The 17,672-nt window shown below is 35.7% G+C and overlaps 1 protein-coding gene and 1 long non-coding RNA gene across 4 annotated transcripts in view; both read right to left on the minus strand.

Moving 5' to 3' along the window:
• LOC129787177 (homeobox protein homothorax) overlaps positions 1-17,672 on the minus strand; it is an 80,693-nt gene that overhangs the window by 17,276 nt on the left and 45,745 nt on the right. The window contains exons 6-7 of one of the 3 annotated variants that reach the window (XM_055822539.1): positions 16,076-16,264; positions 12,511-12,789 (exon numbers count right to left, since the gene is read on the minus strand). In XM_055822539.1, the coding sequence (XP_055678514.1) occupies positions 12,778-12,789; positions 16,076-16,264 (201 nt within the window). In that variant the 3' untranslated portion in view covers positions 12,511-12,777. Of the gene's footprint in view, positions 1-12,510; positions 16,265-17,672 lie in introns of those variants that run through there. The other 2 variants (XM_055822537.1, XM_055822538.1) reach the window with 2 other exon arrangements.
• LOC129787180 (uncharacterized) lies at positions 878-6,086 on the minus strand. Its single transcript, XR_008750195.1, has 2 exons — positions 4,816-6,086; positions 878-4,578 (listed from the first exon to the last, which is right to left on the minus strand). It is a non-coding gene; the product is annotated as an uncharacterized LOC129787180 (long non-coding RNA).

Below are 17,672 nucleotides of genomic sequence, written 5' to 3' on the forward strand. Positions count from 1 at the left end.
ACTGATCTTCGCAATTTTAATGCGCAATCCCCATACCCCTGTTCCACGCGACAAGGGTTCGGTCGCTATGGGTTGTGTGTGCGACGAACAGCGACACGATATGGATCAGTAAGGATTCAGGATTTTCAAATTCACACTCCCCCGCGTCTTATCGCGCGACGTCCTGGTAATTAAATTTGTCCTCGTGATTTATGGCAGAAAATGTGAGTTTTCGGATGGGGCGGAGGGTGGCTGTGTGCGCCCGCCTAGCAGGGATGCTGTGAGTGGGTGGGTGCGAGGAAAAATTTTCCACACAGAACAGAGTGGAATTTCCATTATAGCCAACCCTCGCGCGTCAACACCGTCATCAGGATAACTTTCTGTCGTTCCTGTTGGCTCCGCCGGAGCTTTTCCCTTGCACGGTGGATGCGCGAAAATGGCAGTAGCCCCGTGGGGTGGGGGTTGTGCAAAACCCAGGGGTGGGTCACGAGGCATGGAAATTTAAGGGTGTATGGCATAGAGAACGAGAGAAAAGAGGGTGAGACACGAAGGTGTGGGGATGACTGTTTGAAATGATTAAAATTCTATGCTTCATGAGATAAAATAAATAATTTATATTAAAACGAAATTAAATTCCAAGTTTCTGGCTTAATGGCATTACAACGCCGTGATGCTGGGACGAACCGACTTTTCAAGTGGCCTTCCATTAGCAATAAATATTTAATACTCTCTTTCATAGTTAATTATCCTGTCCCACGGATAAACAATCTGCTAGAAAGTTTTCGTTCACGGCAAGAGGTGTGTTTGTGTGTTGTGGGGGTGGTGGCGCTTCTATACATAAGTTCCTATTACCTGGACATTGTATATAGAAATTTTCCAAAATTTTCTTTCCTCAAAATTTATTTTTTTTAATTATTTAATTGAATTTAATATGGAAAACCAAAGAAAATTAAAAGTCCAAAAAAGAAATTAATTGTTTTTAAGTCAAAATTCCCATTAGCTGAAAGATCTGCAGCGAGAAAGAAGTTTTGTGAATGACCTAAGGACGAATATGCATTCCCATCGTTCATTAATTGATAAATTCCTTTAGCTGCCTGGTACACGGAATGTGGGGCCCCAGCAGAAAGTGATTAAAGGTGGGATACAGAAGTTGAGTTCTTCTCAACAGAGAGATAAAATTAAAATTTTCGATCCTGAAATCATAAAAGTTCAGCCGTCGCGAATTAGCAAATTAGTAACGCCTACCATATTTGCAAATGCAAATGGGGAGACTTCGGGGTCCACACACTGGTGGACTGATGATGGCAAAAACGCCACCATTTGAGGAGCGTCGTAAAGTGCAATTTTATTGTTATTGCTGCATGCTTCAACGCGCCTGGTTGTCTCTGGCAGCTCCTTTTGGGCCGCCACGATGCGTCCACATATATGAAAATCTTTTCTTCATGTGTGCCCCACTGCAAAATAGACATTGCGGTGTAACGTGGATATCTAATTGATGTCCATTGCAGACAACGAGGCTACCACCAATATACAGTTTGAACCAATATGAATATTCAAATTGAAATGTGCGCGGGAAAACACCTCGTATATCAATCTTTCCGCTCTTGCAATCATTAAGGTGAAAAGAGGAGAGATTGGCAATGGGAAGATCGCGCTTCAACCACACAAGATCATTCGATTTGGTCACAGAGGACGTCCGCCCATCAGAGAGACCTTGGCAGGTATTGAAATCGCCCCCCCCCTCCCACCTCTCTCCCCCTTGGGATGAATGTCTTTATTTGTAGGTCCATTTGCTGCAAGAATCTATTTCTGTCATAAGTCATTTATTTCGAAAAATTGCGCGCGCATTGGGATGTCTATAAATAAAAAGGTTAATTAAACGTTTCACACAGCGATCGCGCGATCACAAAGACAGCCTCTGTTGTGAATCATCGGTCGCTTGTGAGATGATTCTTTTTGCCCCATCATGGAGAGAAGGCATTAAATGGGATTTTATAACACATCTTCTTAACATCAAAAAAATACAATCTCGCACTTTTTTTTTCCTCAGTGCAACTTCAAAATATTTTGCCGCATAATGATCACCATTGATGGTTTGACCGTGATCGCACGCGGTGTGTGTGTGCGTGTTGATATAAGTTACCAATTAAAAGGGAAAATTCATGGTGCAATTCACGAAAAGTGAGCAAATGTGAATGAATGAAGGGAATTCTTCTCTGTGGTGCGATGACTAAAATGGCATCGGCAGAGTCATTTTCGCGATCATCGTGCATAGAGGTGCAAGAGAGACGTGCAGATTGCAATGCATAAGATTGGGGTTCTTTCACACTCATATGCTGTGTTATATCCTATTTGCCTATAGTGAGAGCATCCCAATACTATTCTTATAATTCTCATGCGGCAATAGGCAAACGCGCGTGATGTGCCATCATTTTATATTCTAGCACGTCGATCTGTTTGTCGAGCGGATCACACGTCGCTCTCCATCTCTCGATACTTCTTGTCTATTTTTGCATCCAAGGAATTCGACAGGGTCGAACTTTCCTGACATTTGACAGCGTTCCTGTGACAAATTTGGATGCCAATGCGGGACACCGATCATCGATCTTGCACTGCGCGATCGCACGTGATGCGATCACCAACAAAAATGGTCACAAATTGATTCAATTTCAAATATATATATGTATATGTAGGTCCTCCTTGGAGTGAAATCTATGCGATCCTTCGTGATCTTATGCTGCAGAAATTTTCCTATGATCATGCACATTCGATGTATGAAGATCACTTTAGGCAAAACGTGAAAGATGGACGATGGCAGTTGCAAAGTGACGTGAAGGGCTCATGAGGTGACGATAAATATCACCAATAAACATGTCCACCGTGTCATGGGGTTAAATTGCAAACTGCACACCAATGCCCGCCTTAACGACGTCAAATTGCTAATTGCAACTAAATTATTCAGGATAATTGCCAGTGTGAGCGCATTTCACGCGCGCGTAAAACTGCGATTTTTCGCCAATTCTCTCTCACTTGCGATCGCGCGTTGACATTCCCCGGCTATTTCTAGGGTTTCAACGATCCCCATTATTGTGGCACCATCACAAAAACCCATCCCAAATGCATTAATTAATTAATGCTTTGGCACACAAAAGCACATGGAGTGTTCCCCATCAATGCAAATCTTCCCCAAATCTTATTGATCGTACCGATCGTACGTTCTTCTCTTGTTTTTTTCTTCCTTTTAATTTTGTCTCTAATTACCATCTAAATGACTTTTCCTCTCAACAAAATCCCCCGTAAAAAAAGGAGGAAAGAAATGAAAATTTCTCCCAAAATGGAATAAAGATTTAGCCCCCTACTGTGTGCAACGCTGTATTAGCATTTTCGAAAATGATTCTTCCATCTCTTGAGATGCTTTTTTTTTTCCTTTTACTCATCTTTCCTCACAGCCTGTGTCTTTCATCTTCTATATCTTTTGGGTTAGGAAGAGAGAGAGATTCCATTTTGAGCATTCTGTGTGTGTGCCTTGACCGAAAAATACCAGAGATTTTTCTTAGAAATGCGATGCTCCCAAGAGCGAGGGAAGAGCAAAGCATTTCTTAAATACAACAACAACAACAAAAAACCGGCAAAATGTGTCTTTTGGACACCAAATCGTTTTCTAAAACTTTTTAAGCTGCTTAGCCAGAAAAGTGGTCTTGTGGGATTTCTTCTCTCACACCATTTCTTATAAATGTTGCCTTTGCCCACGAGAAGAAGATGAACATTCCATCGAAAAAGTGAAACAAAATCACACGGACAGTGTTTGTCCCCCGTGTAAAAGGAATTCCAATTTATTATTCACAATGCTTCCATGTCTCCACGGTTCTCTTTTTTTTTTGCAAGAGCTCTTTTTAGGTGCTGTGTGGACGAATGTGTGTCCAAAGTGCTTCTTTTTGTATTCATTTTTGCAAGGTTTTTTTTATTATTTTTTCGCTGTGTGGTTTTATCTGTTTTTGGGGTACTCCTCGTCCTTTGCACTGTAACATCCAAAAGGGGTGGCTAACTAATGGAATTGAAGGGAGTTTCTTTTTGGAATATTTTGCATTTTTATAAAGTTTAGAAGGAAATTTTGTAATATTATCAGCAAACACTAATTTTGAGAATTTAATCATAATTAAATATTTATTAAAATTATTTAAAATTAAAGAAATTAGATTCCTTATTATTTTCTTTTTAAATTTACAGAATTTAAAATATTCTCAAATGAATATTAATAAATACTAAAATCCTCAAAATTTGAATTATAGTTAAAATTATAAAATAAAAAAAAATCATTTTTAAATATTTTTTAAGGGTTAGGGTAATGTTATGTTCTTTTTTTGAATTTTAAATTAGGCTTTTATTAAAATCTACAAAAAGCTTTTAAAGACATAATCATAACTTAAGTAAAATTAAAACTATTAAAAATTTCACAATAAAATCAGTAAAAATTATTTTTAAAAAAATTCGTATTTTTTTAAACGGTGAGGGAAATGTTGCGAATTTTTGTAAATTACTTTTGTGCCTTAATAGAAATATTTCTTAAAAGTTTTTAAAGCCACAATTGAACTTTTAACCCTTTAACGTCCAACGTGAAACATAAAAACATTGAAACATGCGATCTTTTATCGCGATTTTTATTCTATGAATTTTTTTAGAGGACTTTTCTCACTCAGAACGTCTTCTTTGACCCCTTATGCGTGAATTTGATGCATTTCTAACATGGAAAAACAATTACATTCATAAATAATAGAAAAAATAAAATGTTTCACGTTTGGGTCAGCGTATGACCCAAAAAACCTTAAAGGGTTAAACAATTAAAAGTTCAAGCTAAAATTATTTTTATAAAAATTCAAAGATTTTTCGTTACTTTTCCAAAGGGTAAGGAAAATGTTGTGCAAAAGAAAATCTAATTAATTGTTAAACAATTTTTCTCAAAATCCCCCAAAAAGAATTATAATGTTAAAACAATTTAAGGAAGTACTGAAATGCCCCTCCTTTTGGAGGCTCACACCCTGTCATGTTATGCGGATTGTTTTCAGAAAACCGCACAAACTTGCGTATGGGAATCACACTCTCCACGATCAGACGTGCGAAATTGTCCCCCCTAAAATTGAGATCTTATGTATCGACGAGAGAATTTCGATCGCATTTCAACCCGCGATAGTGTGCGTCCCCATATCCCCTCAAACTCTCGTGCTGAAATGAAACACCTCTAGGGAATCGATAAATTTCACGAGAATGGATTTGATTGTGTCTGAAATGCCAAAAGACAGACAATCCAATCACCCGCTGAGATCTTCAGGAGTCTCTCAGTGATGCATCAGTTTATTTTTTTTTCGTTCCAACCCATGGGTGAAGCCCTTCGCTCTTGGATGTAAGAAAAAAATGCATAAAACCCCCAAAAGAGATGATGACAATTTTTGGCACTCATGATGCAGTTTTTTCCCCGAGATTCTCCCATATGTTTTCCACTGATACCCAACATTGTTGAGGAACACAGAAAAAATAAACCCGAGAGCCATGGTGAGTGCCTTGATCGTAGATTTGGAGGTATTGTACCGCGACAAAAAAAAGAGAAGAGCTTGGAAGACGCTCAGCCAGATCAATTGATACGGGGAGGACATGCCTGAGGAAAAGAGCCCCAGAGAGAGATGACGAGCAAAGGCAATCACCTGCAATTTAACCTCCATCCCCCCTGCCGACACCTCGCTGGCATTTACGAGTCATCATTTCACAATGAAGAATGTCACTCTGGGTCGAACAATAGGTCAGAAACTCTTGATTTTTTCGCCCGATAGACAAATCAAGGCACCTAAACGGAGACACACCAGCTCTCTGTGGGTGTTCTGGGCATTTCTCATCTCACAATAATGTGAATATATATATTTTTCTCTTACAATCCAATTGACTCGATATTTATTGGGAATTATTCATGGAGTGCTTTTCATCTCACTGGCCTTGCATAGTTTGAGGAGATATGAAAGAGTTCTTGATCTTTGTTGTGTATGGCTTGAGGTGTCAGAGTTGGTATAGACACACAGATTAATTTTGATTTGATCAAATTGAAGAAAAAGGTACAGATAAAGAATAATTTTATTGGAATAATTCACAAGAGTATAAAAAAATATCTCCGATCTAGAGAAAAAATTACCGTTCTCTTGTAATTTAGCAAAAGGTTCCGGCCGGACGGCCGGCCGGACGGACGGACGGAAAGATTTTTGGCGCCAACGTTTTTTGGAATGTAGGGACCCTAATTCGTGCTCATCCCAAGTTTGAGCCCGATCTGACGACTTTGCATTTTTGAGTGTACACAGAAGCTGTGCTTCTTTTAAGAAAGAATCACAGCTAAAAATACGATCGTGACGTCATTTTTAACATTTTTGGGTAAATATTTATTGGATTTTGCAAGTTGATCCCAGTTGAAAATTTATATTTTTCGATGATATTTATAAGCTTTTGATTCATTACAAGATTACGCAGTTTTTTCTATACAAAACGAATAAACTCCTTTTCAGTTATTTTTTCTGCAAAATTACATTTTAAACAAATATCAGGATAAAGATAAATTAATAAAATATGAATCTTTTCATTGGAAATATCTTTCAAATGAAAATTTATGCAACAGATCATAATCTTTTCTTCTCAAGATTAACATTAAAAAATCCTTAATCTATCCCCCTAAATTCCCAACAACTCTGGAGGATCATTTCTCAGTATTTAGATGCCTGTGTGGTGAGAGAAATTGAGACAATCACTGAAATTTACAGATGGAATGCGCGTACGGACCTAAGCGCAATCTTTTGCAATTGCTGGGGAAATTGAGAAGCGAACATGAGGTACACTGGGGTGGCCCCATGTGGATCAGGACGTAGGGAAATAAATCACAGATATTTCAATTTCACCCCGTGCACACACCAAGATTGATGGGGCCCCATTGATGGCAGTCCAAACCATGCGTGTGCCCCTCACAGCCCACTTTTGTGCACTTTGCAGTTCCAATCGGGCCAATACTCAGATGATTGGCAATACATTTTTTTCCCTGTGTAGGGGTTATTATGCCACCTAAGAGCCTATGAGGATTTTTTTTTCTAGTACGAGAGGACAAAAATGTGTGGCGCACCCTTCAAGAAAAACTTGGTATATATAATATGGTTTTGCCGTACCTTTCGCACACTCAGCGGAAAGCCACCCCAGCCGACACATTTCTATTCATTCCCCTGGAGATTGAGGCTTAGAGGGTGGCTGACTGGTAATTGGCGTCAATTTAGTCTTCGCGCCAAACGAAAAAATAATAATAACGCTCTCTCTCTCCTGTGTGGGGTGGGCTTTGTGAGGAATGTGGCATCGTATTTCATCGCATGTACATTTTCAATTCGCACACCCCATAATACTTATGTAGGAAGAAAAACCCTACACACCACCCCCTTGTGGAATACCCTTAGTGTCAGGGGGTGCCAGAATCCCAGGGATTTCTGAGGGGTTACTCGCAGAGAATTCATATGAATGGAGATTTGTTTGTGCTTCTCACATGATGCGCTTGCTGCTTCCTTTATTCCAAGAAGAAAAAAAAACCCCGGAGAAGCAGGGCAATTTTGTCTCACTTGCCAATCATCATGTGCTGCTGCACACCCCTCCCATGCGTAAAAGGAGACTTTCACTTTCACCGAGCCCCTTTTTTCCGGGGTATTTGTTCCAGGAATCCATCAAATGTAAAAAATGAGGAAACCATCTTGTCGGAAAATTATTAATTCTCACTCATCATGTGCATTGACAATTTTTTTTCCTTTCTCGAGGATTCTATGACATCCCTGTGGGAAAATGAGCCAATGGTTGTAATGCTCAAATTTAAGGAAGAACCCAAGGGGTTGACTAATGATGATCCCAACACTAAGGCCTATAGGAAATTCTGTGTTAATTTAGTTTAGGGGTTATCTTTTGGAAAATTATTGAAGGAAAATATTTTTTTTTAAATCCTTTAAAGAATCCTTGCAAAAAACATTTGATAGAAATTCTAAGCTACTATTCTTTTAAAATTTTTATTTGGAAATTAATACTTTGTTATCTAATATTCTTCTGATAAAATTTGAAAAAAAGGTACGTCACAGGATACGTCATGAATAAGAATTTTTATATCCTTATACCTACGAATATTCATCGTGTTTAGGGGAGACCGGGGTAAAAATAGTCAATTTGCATAAATCCTTATCTGCAGGATTCCCCAAGGGCAAGAAAATTTCCTCGATAGGTCATTCTTATAGGAAATTTCCTGGCCTACAACTTTGTCTCAGACCACTTTTCTCTATCTCCACGGGAAATATGAGTTTTCGAGCTTTTCCTAAACCCTTCCTCTTCTGACTTTTTTTGGACGCGGCGGGTAAATATAGTCACCAGTAGGCTAAATAAAGTCAGTCGAATTTTCCAACATTTCCAATGATTTTCCACCTGAGAGATTGATAGTAGTTGATAGCTAAACTTCTCACCTTTTGATTCACGACAAGGAATTTCACTTTTATACGCACTAAAACAGAGAATTTTGCGATTTTCTCAAACACGACATTTTGCAACAAATGAATAGAAAATATGCCAAAAATTTCGATCTCCCATATGATTTACATGGGATGACTAGATCTACCCCAAGGGGTATGTTTTGATTCAAAAAATTGTAGAGAAAAATCATTAAAAGTTAATGAAAAATATACCTTGGCAACGTTTTCTGAAGTAACCCAGCTAGTGAGAAAAATTATCAGATTGGAAAATTGCTGAAGGAAAACTTCGGAAAACGCGTTTTTCTCAATACGCAAAAGTTTGGGAAATGGGCCAGAAATCTATTTTTATTTTTAACTCCTAAAGTACTGATCGGATAACCTCCAAATTACTGTCAAAAATTATAGGTTGGTAGGGCTTTGCACCCTAATTTTTTCCGATTTTTCCGATTTATATTTTGGGAGAAATTGGCATTTGAAAATTCCAAAATGACTATTTTTACCCCGGTCTCCCCTACATGTAATAATAAAGAAATTTTTACATGATTAATCGTTAGAGGAGTAAAGTTTCCATAATTAGTTAAGTAAATAAAAAATCAAAATTTATGTTTTAATTTTGTGTTATTGAAAATTATTGACCAAGTTTTTAGTCAATTTCCAAACAAATATTCTCTAATTTTTTTTTAAATAGGTAGGTAATTTTGTTTAATTTTAACCACATGTAAAATTTTAGAAACGCCTTTTAGTTAGATTAAAAATAGTAAATAATAATTTTAAAAATTAAAACTTAAAAAATATCTTCTATGTTTAATTGAATGAAGTTCTTTAATATCAGGTACTTCTGGGTCAATTAAATGATAAATTAACTGAAAACTACATTATTATTTTAAAAAGAGTTTATACCTATGTCTTTATTAGTAGAGGTTTAATAAAATTGTTTCAAGATATCTTTTTTTTTTTTTAATTTTTTTTTAATCTTCAGAAAGATCAAAAAATGTTAAAACGTCTACAAAAAAAGTTTAAGGAAGTTTTCCGAATTTTCTTTATTCGTAATTAATATCTTAAATTAAATTATGAAATTATTTAAAATTCTTCAACATTCTTTGAAAAGTTCTACATGATTTTAACCCCATTTTGTACCTACCCTGTCTTAGAACTACTTACATAAGATTTCATAGATCCTTACGCCGTGAAATCAAATCCTATATCATTATTTTTTTTTCCTTTAAGCTTTAGAGCTTTCTACTTGCCTTATTATTTTTCTTTACTCATCAAAACTAAAGATCAACATCAATCTATCCACAATTTCTGCTCGATGAACTGCATTCTGCTGAGCCTCTTCTCTTGCAGCTGAATCCCCCGTTGGTATCTCCTTCAGTCAGAATGTTGGGAGTGCGTCGTTGAGGATGGAGACCAAATGGTTGGCACTTGAATGCAATTTATACGCACAGGCGACGCATTAGTGTCGAATTTCATGATCGGCGCAGTATCCACAAAACACGTGACTTGAAAAATACTCTCTGTGAGTAATGATGAGATTAAGTGACTCAAGGAAATTCGATCCTCCCCCATCAAATGCACAATGAAACTGAGAGAAAATTACATTTTCATCCACAGAGAAGTTGTCTCTAAGCGCGAGGGATCTTTTTTATTTTGCAGTGTGGTGAAGTTCTTGAGATGGCTGAGGTGCTGGGGCGTACTAATAGTGCGCAAAGAACTTCTATGCTGGGGCCTAATACAGCACACAAAATTACCACGTTAATTGAACAATCAAAAAAGGTTGAATGAAAAAGTCAATCGGACGCCTAGAAGATGCACAGTGAGTATGGAAGAAAAAAGTTAGGCTTGCGTGACCATCGAAGGCGTGTCGATATGCTCTCTCGGTATGGATTTTTCACTCAACGCAGAGAAAAGGTAATATTCTCCTTTTTGGGAGATTTTCACGGCCCCCTGGGGGAAGGGGGTGCAAGGGGGATCTAGATGGCGAACACAGCCAAAATATGCCTGAGGCAATGTACAAAATATTTTAGAAATGAATTAAAAATTTTTTGCTTATTATCCCCCTTTTGAAAATGCCATCATGTGTGTGTGCGCGATCGCGCGTTAGATCGCAAAAGGAGTTCTTCTGAGACACAAACGGGCTCATATAAAGTAGAGTTTTGGGATGCAAAAAGGGCTCATTTCCATAAAACGGAAATTCAGCCCCATGATGGGTTTTGAAGCGCAAGCAGGGGCACATTGAGGTGAGCCCGTAATTGATCATAAGCTCAGAGGGTTTCTTCTTTCTCTCTCAAAAATATGCAAATCAAGCTCCATCATCTCGTGTGACTTTGCCGAAAAATTCCCATGCCTAGATCCCGCGTAGACCTCCAACATAATGAAGTTCTCGCCGCAATGAATTGAGTTCTGGATCCAATTGTTGACGAAGAATAGGTACGTGGAAAAAAAACAAGCCACTCCATTCGATCATCCACGAACGATCGCGAGGTAGAAATCCTTCCGTGATCATGTTTTTGGGCAAATTCACAAATCGAACTTTTTTTTCATTTTATAACAACAAAACATTTATTCTTTTTTTTTCGTTCATCATGGTTAAAAAGAAATCTTGATCACAAAATGATCTTCCATATAAGTTAATCATCATAGGCGCAAAAAAATTATATTAATAAATCTCCAGTTTAAAGACTTCTCTTCTTTCACATCATGAGACGAATATAATATTCAAATAATTAAAAAAAAACTCTACCAATTGAAATATTAATAAATTGTAGGCTAATTATATAATATAAAAAATATATCCACGGAGGGAAAATGTGTGGAAAAAAGAGCGAAAGAAAAACAATTATGAGAACAAAAGGGATTTTTATCAATCGCTGAATTAAATTAAATATTAATAAGTAGATTGAGTGTCGGCAAGATTAGAATCTTAGTATTTTTTTTCTTCATTCTCTTATCTTCTCTTTTAGATTTTTTTTCATTTTCATTTTCTTATGAATGCAAAGTGTTTGATGATGTGTTGTGTTATTTCTACAATTTAAATACATAATAAATTTTTCATATTTTTTCTCATTACCAGTTAATTTTATTCACAAGTTTCATTCAGTTTTTTTTTATACAAAAATTATTCTTAGTTTTTTTTTAATATATTTTTTCTTTAATTGTCTCCACATCCTCATGATCTTTTTTTTATTTAGAATAATTATGTCACTATCATATTTTTTTCTTTAATAATAAGAATAATAATATATAAATAAGTATACTGCATGTTTACGTATATTTGTTGCAATTATTTCATTACTTGTAAATGTATTGTTAAGTTTTTTCCATCATCATCATCATCCATTATTAATTAATTTATTGTAATTTTTCTTTCCTCAATAGTTGTTTTTTTTCTCTTAATTTTTTTCTTCTTTTTTTTTTAATTATAATACTGTACAGTGAACAACACGTCATCAATAGATTAGCAATAAAGCTGAAAAAATGTTTTAAGATTTTTTATTTTTTTTTTCATTGTAAAAAAAATTGAAGAGAATTTTTTGAAAAGAAAACTAAATAGGAGAAAGAAAAATAATCTATTTACACGTTGAAGCAACATTTACGTATCTTGGTTTTTTTTCAATCATTTTTTATCAGTTTCATTTAATCACAAATTGTATGTTTTTTTGCATTCTTTATTATTTAATTCTTTTCTTTAAAGAGTTTCTAATTAAAATATTTGAAAAGTCAATCTTTTCTCCTATGCCTTTTGCGTCTTCATCTTCAGAGAGTGTAAGAAAAATTGACTTTTAATTATTGTATACCATCATTGTTCTCTTTTTTTCTTTATACCTTCTTTTTTTCAATAATATATTCTTCCTAACACATTAGTGATGAGTGGTTTTCCATCAAGTGTGGATCTCCTCTCAATAAACACTTTGGGGATTGCAAAAAAAAAAAACTCTCGAGGGGAAAATATATATAAGTATAAAAAGTAATAATTTCTTAAATGGAAAAGAAAAACGAGTAAACACAATAGAAGCCCATATAGCTGCGATGTAGGTATTATTATTTTTTTTTCCTTTACAGTCAAGCGATCTCTGTCGGTAAATTATCTTTTCATCTGGTACAAGTACCTTCTTCTCTTTTTTTTTTCTTAAATATTAAATACTTTAGGTTGATTGCAATTAACATTTACATTTTACATTACGGCTCATTCCTTTCGTATACTTGCATTTTGAACTATGTTTTCCACAGTGTGTTCCTCACATTAATTTTCTTCATCCAATTTTCCACTCTCTGTCAAGTTTTCTTCTTATTCTATTTTCTATATAAATCAAGGAAAAAGAGAGAAAAAAATTCATTCACCATCTAAATGCCATTATGCTCTTTTTCTTTGCAAAAATGTCTATAAGATTTAAATATAGAAAAATATAATCTTCTATTCGTTATTCTCTTTTAATAATTCTCATTCTCCTCAGACGTATACCAACGAAGAAGTCAAAATGTTCAACACAAAAGACACAAATGAGACAGTAATTGCAAATTTATACATGAATATGTTTTTGGTTAATGCTTAGTTTTTCTTCTTTTAGATAATTTTGTGCTTGAATGCTGAAAAATTCATTTATTTCTGCCAACATTTTGCAAGGCTCTAATATCTAGGATTTTTTTTTGTGCACATTGAGAGAGATTTGTTTCAATAAAAGCCACGAAGAAAATGAAAGTCTCAGACAGGGGTGGTTAACTACCACTTTGAATGTCCTACAAAGGGGGTTCAAATTGTTTGTTTTTTCATGAGTAGTTTAAACTGCTTTTAATAGAAGAAAATCTTAAATTATTTCTTAAAATTATCTTCAAAGAAATGGTTTTGAGAAAATAAAACGAATTATTTTGAAATTCTTATTTGACATTTAAAATTTTGACAGATGTCATTAAGTGTCAAATTTCAGTGCTGTCAGAGAAATGTCAAAAATAATTCTGTGCTTATTTTATTCGCAAGAAATAGTTAAATAAATTCCATCTACAAAAGAGAACTATGAATTTTTGAAATCTCACGTTAATCTAAACTGATTAAACTGGACATAACCGTATAACGTATGTAAATAAACCGATAAAAATTTTTCAATTCTTCAATCTTCTCACCACAGATCCTAAACACTGGCCGTTTTTTTCCTAAACACAACCCAATCCCATATTAATATTAAAAATTAAAAACCCAAAAATAATTCACATAGAAATGTCATTGAAACGTCACAAAACGTCACAGAACGTCACTCTTCTGTCAACTCATGCAGAATTTACTATAAATAGTCGTATACATTGATTTCTAAAATAGAATGTGTGGCATCTTCCACTGGGAAAATGCATCAGTCATTTTTTTTACGTATATCGTTTTTTGGATTCACATTATCCTTACACTGTTAGTAAAACCCTAAAAGCCCTAAAGGAGTAATTTAATCATTTACGTATTAGTTTCTTTTTTTAATGAGTAACTATTCTTTATACAAATATTCACTAATGCTGGAAAGTTGAGATAAACTTCAAAGTTTGGTATTTTTGAATCGTTAGAATTCCAAACTGTCAAAAAAGTGGGGTTATATGTCGCAAAAATGTCACTGAATGTGGGATTCTTCACGACTTTTCATATTCCAGGGGCATTTTTTTGGAGAAAGATTTAGGGGTAGTTTCTTTCTCTTTGCAATTGGGAATTACGAAATATTCTACATTTATATTTTTTCAATTACAAAACATGCAACAAAATAAACAAAAGAATTTGGTAACAGTGTATTCAAGTTGAGATTTATTTTCTTTCAGTGTTAAAATATATAGCATCTCCCCACTTAGGTGATTTTTTGCAAAAAAAAAAATAAAATTATGCTACGCAGAGTTAATTTTTCACAAATGTGATGAAAAGAACACACAACCAGGCTTAAATTAATTAGGCGTCACGGCAATTGAAACGTAATTAATGAAAAATATTAGGCGGAGGAAAAACGTATACCAAATAAAATATACAAAATAAACGATTCACGGTTTCTGCAGATGCTGATTCTGACTCTTTTAATTTAATTAACTTTTTGTCTGTTGTACAGTGAAAAACAAGTGAGGTGCGAGGCCTACGGGGGCCTAGACGGGTGCGGGGAGGCACTACGCAAGTACAGTGGAAAAAGCAGTGGAAGTTGCCGGAGTTGAAAAAAAAATTGTTGAGCTGCGATGTCTCATAAATTTCAGCATAACAATGAAACTTATACGAGATATGATAAATCATCGATATCGTTAATTAAATTTATGCTTATGAATGGAATATTAATTAAGAAAAAAATAATCATATTTTTTGAAAAAAAAAAAAAGAAAAAAGTTTACAAAAGAACACAATGAAAAATCAAGTACGGGATATTCAGTGTTTGGAAAACAATATGACTCGTGTTACGAGGGGGTGGGTGGGAGAACTATATAGGATCAAAATTGGTTTGTGCACTGTTACCAAATTCATTTTGTTGGGGGGTTTTATTTGTTGGCGAGCTATATGGGCGTCTTGCAAAAACGAAGTTTTCACTCATTTCCTTTTTTTCTCTCTCTCATTTTTTGAAATTAATTTTTCAGCTTTCTTTCGCAATTAGAGATTTTAAATTAAGATATAATTTGCTGTGATCTCTCATGTTGCGCTTTTTATGTTGATTTCTTGTATACATTTTTTTGTGTGTTACGTTATACAACTAATAGTTACTTTTCTCTCGTATCGGGTCTGCAAACAGTTGTCACACGTTTCCGTCGAGGACTCCAAAATCTCAATCACGACTCTTTCGGGCACATCCAGAGCGGAATTTTCTTCATTTTCTTTCCGGTTTCACTTTTAGGGTCGTTGCTGTGTGGGAAACCTACAACATTAGGTCTTACCCATCATACACTGAAAGGTGTATGAAAGGTTGTTGTTTGGTTTTTCTTTTTACCCTCTCCGTCTCTCTCTCTGCATCGTCCACCCCGCCTGAGACCCAAATGGAGGTAGAAACCCCCACATAAGGCCTAGTGGAGCTGGGCGTTGCTGGGTCGCGATGTGTGACTTACCGAAAGAGCGTCGTGATCCAGCAGTGTAAAGATTTTGGAGCCTCGTGCTACGTGCGACAAGAGTTCTTTAGTTTAATCCGATACTTGCATTAATGCCATTTCTAAACTAGATTACTTTTCTCATCAATTGCATTTCATTGGAAAATTGCTTATTTACACTTCGCGCTTTTTTTCTTTTCTTCTAAGCTTTCTCATCTCGGCAAATTGGACTTTGCTTCATTTTTTTTCCTATATATTATTATTATGCTCAGTTCATTGCATTATGCCATCTTGCCGTTGTACAGATACATTGTCTCTTCAGTGCATCTGGCAAAAATTTTTTCATTTGCTTAGTTCTTTGCTAGATATTTTCGAGCATTTTTTCATGAATATTAGTTTTTTTTCTTTTATTTTGCTTAAGCGAAGTTTTGACGACTATCCCAGGGCATTGTGAGCACCCGCTTCGTTTTTGCAAGAAGGTCGTGATCGTACTACGAACATGGGTGCACCACCGCATTGTAGCTCGCCAGCAAAGGACCATGTGCTCCCGCGAAGGGGGTACTCACAACGTCTGGTGTACTTGCTCCATCGGTGTGCGATGTCGAATCGGCATTGCTGCGACCCTCCCCATTCGCAGAACCACTCAATTCTGGTGGTTTGGTGGTGTCCCGTTCGTCAATCACTAAATCTATTGGCATTTTACCCTTTAGACAAGAGATGTATCGGTGACAGAAATTATCGCATAATTCGTGAACCTGCAATAGAGAAAGAATTCTCACATTACCACACAATCTCTACCAATATAACCACGCACGCACATAGACCCAGTACAGACACACCAGCAATTATATATAATTCTCATACATTCAGGATGGGCAGGTTTAGGTAAAATCCACCCAAAATCCACCCACATGCTTTCATGTTCTTTTTAATTCTTCTCTTTTTTTTGTACTTTTTCATCTCTCAGCCACACAAAACATGGGAATTAAACACAAAGCTATGTTCACTCATTGTCTCAACAATTTGTTCTTCTCCACCAAACAACTCCGAGGAACCTCCATGGGTAAGCAGAGTTAAGTATAGCTAACGAATCAGAGATTAGAAGTTTTTCGTATGAAGATGACTTCTTTGAGATTTTATTTTAAGGCTTAGATTTTTATTTTTAAACAAAAGTTTTAGGCTTTATATACATAGGTACATATATTTTAGTCTATTTAAGAAAAATTCATAAGAAATCGAAAAATAAGCTGAAAGCATCTTAAACTTATAAAAGTCTTAACGTTATATTTTATAAAATTCAACTATTAAGTCCGGTTTAGTCTGTTTCTTAGGCTATGTCCGGTATCTTAGACAGGCTTAAGTTTTTCTTAAACCCGAATTTAGTTCTGAGATCTAGCTTAAGTTTTTAGGTAGGGCCCAAGTTTTCTAACTTAGTTCTCAGTTTTTTGGGGTCAGATTTAAGGAATCATTCAAAAATGCATTCAGTCCTAATTCAGACTGACCTAATCTTATAAACCTTTAAAGACTGACTCTAAAAAACTTAATCCTGACCTAAAAATCTAAGGCCTAAGCTTAGAAACTTAAGCCATCTTGTAAAACTTAAGCCGAGTTCAAGAATATTAAATTTAGCTTAAAAGTTTAAGCTTGACTTGAAAAAAAAACTTAAGCAGGACTTCCGAATTTTACCCTTTATAAGCAAAAAACTGTTCCCTGTAAGCGGTCTAAGTACATACATATATCGCCTTCTGAATTTTCCACAATTATTCGCCTTCTGTTCCCAACAAAATGTATGCAATCTCTATTAACTTTTCAGCCCATTTCAGATTCTCAGCAGCATTCTTTGTTCTTCTTTTGTGGAGACTCCATCTGATCTCCAATCTTTGCTCCATCGCGCCTCACTTTCTCAACTCTTTGCACAACGAACCTGCCTCCTTGTGTCTGGGGGCTTTCTGTGTACACGGGGCATATACATATAGGTGGAACAATATTGGAATTTGTGTGACTGCACAATGGGGAGGTTTGGGTAACGACGATAAGACTGCGTCACACAAATAGTGCTTGTTCTGCGTCTCCTAGACAATCTCGGTGGCAAGTATGAGGCGCGGCGGAACAGCAAGAATCCCGCCTTGTGGGTGTTTTGTTTGTGCAAAATGTAAAAGGAAG

The sequence above is a fragment of the Lutzomyia longipalpis genome, chromosome 1 (assembly GCF_024334085.1).
Source record: "Lutzomyia longipalpis isolate SR_M1_2022 chromosome 1, ASM2433408v1".
Lineage (NCBI taxonomy): Eukaryota > Metazoa > Arthropoda > Insecta > Diptera > Psychodidae > Lutzomyia > Lutzomyia longipalpis.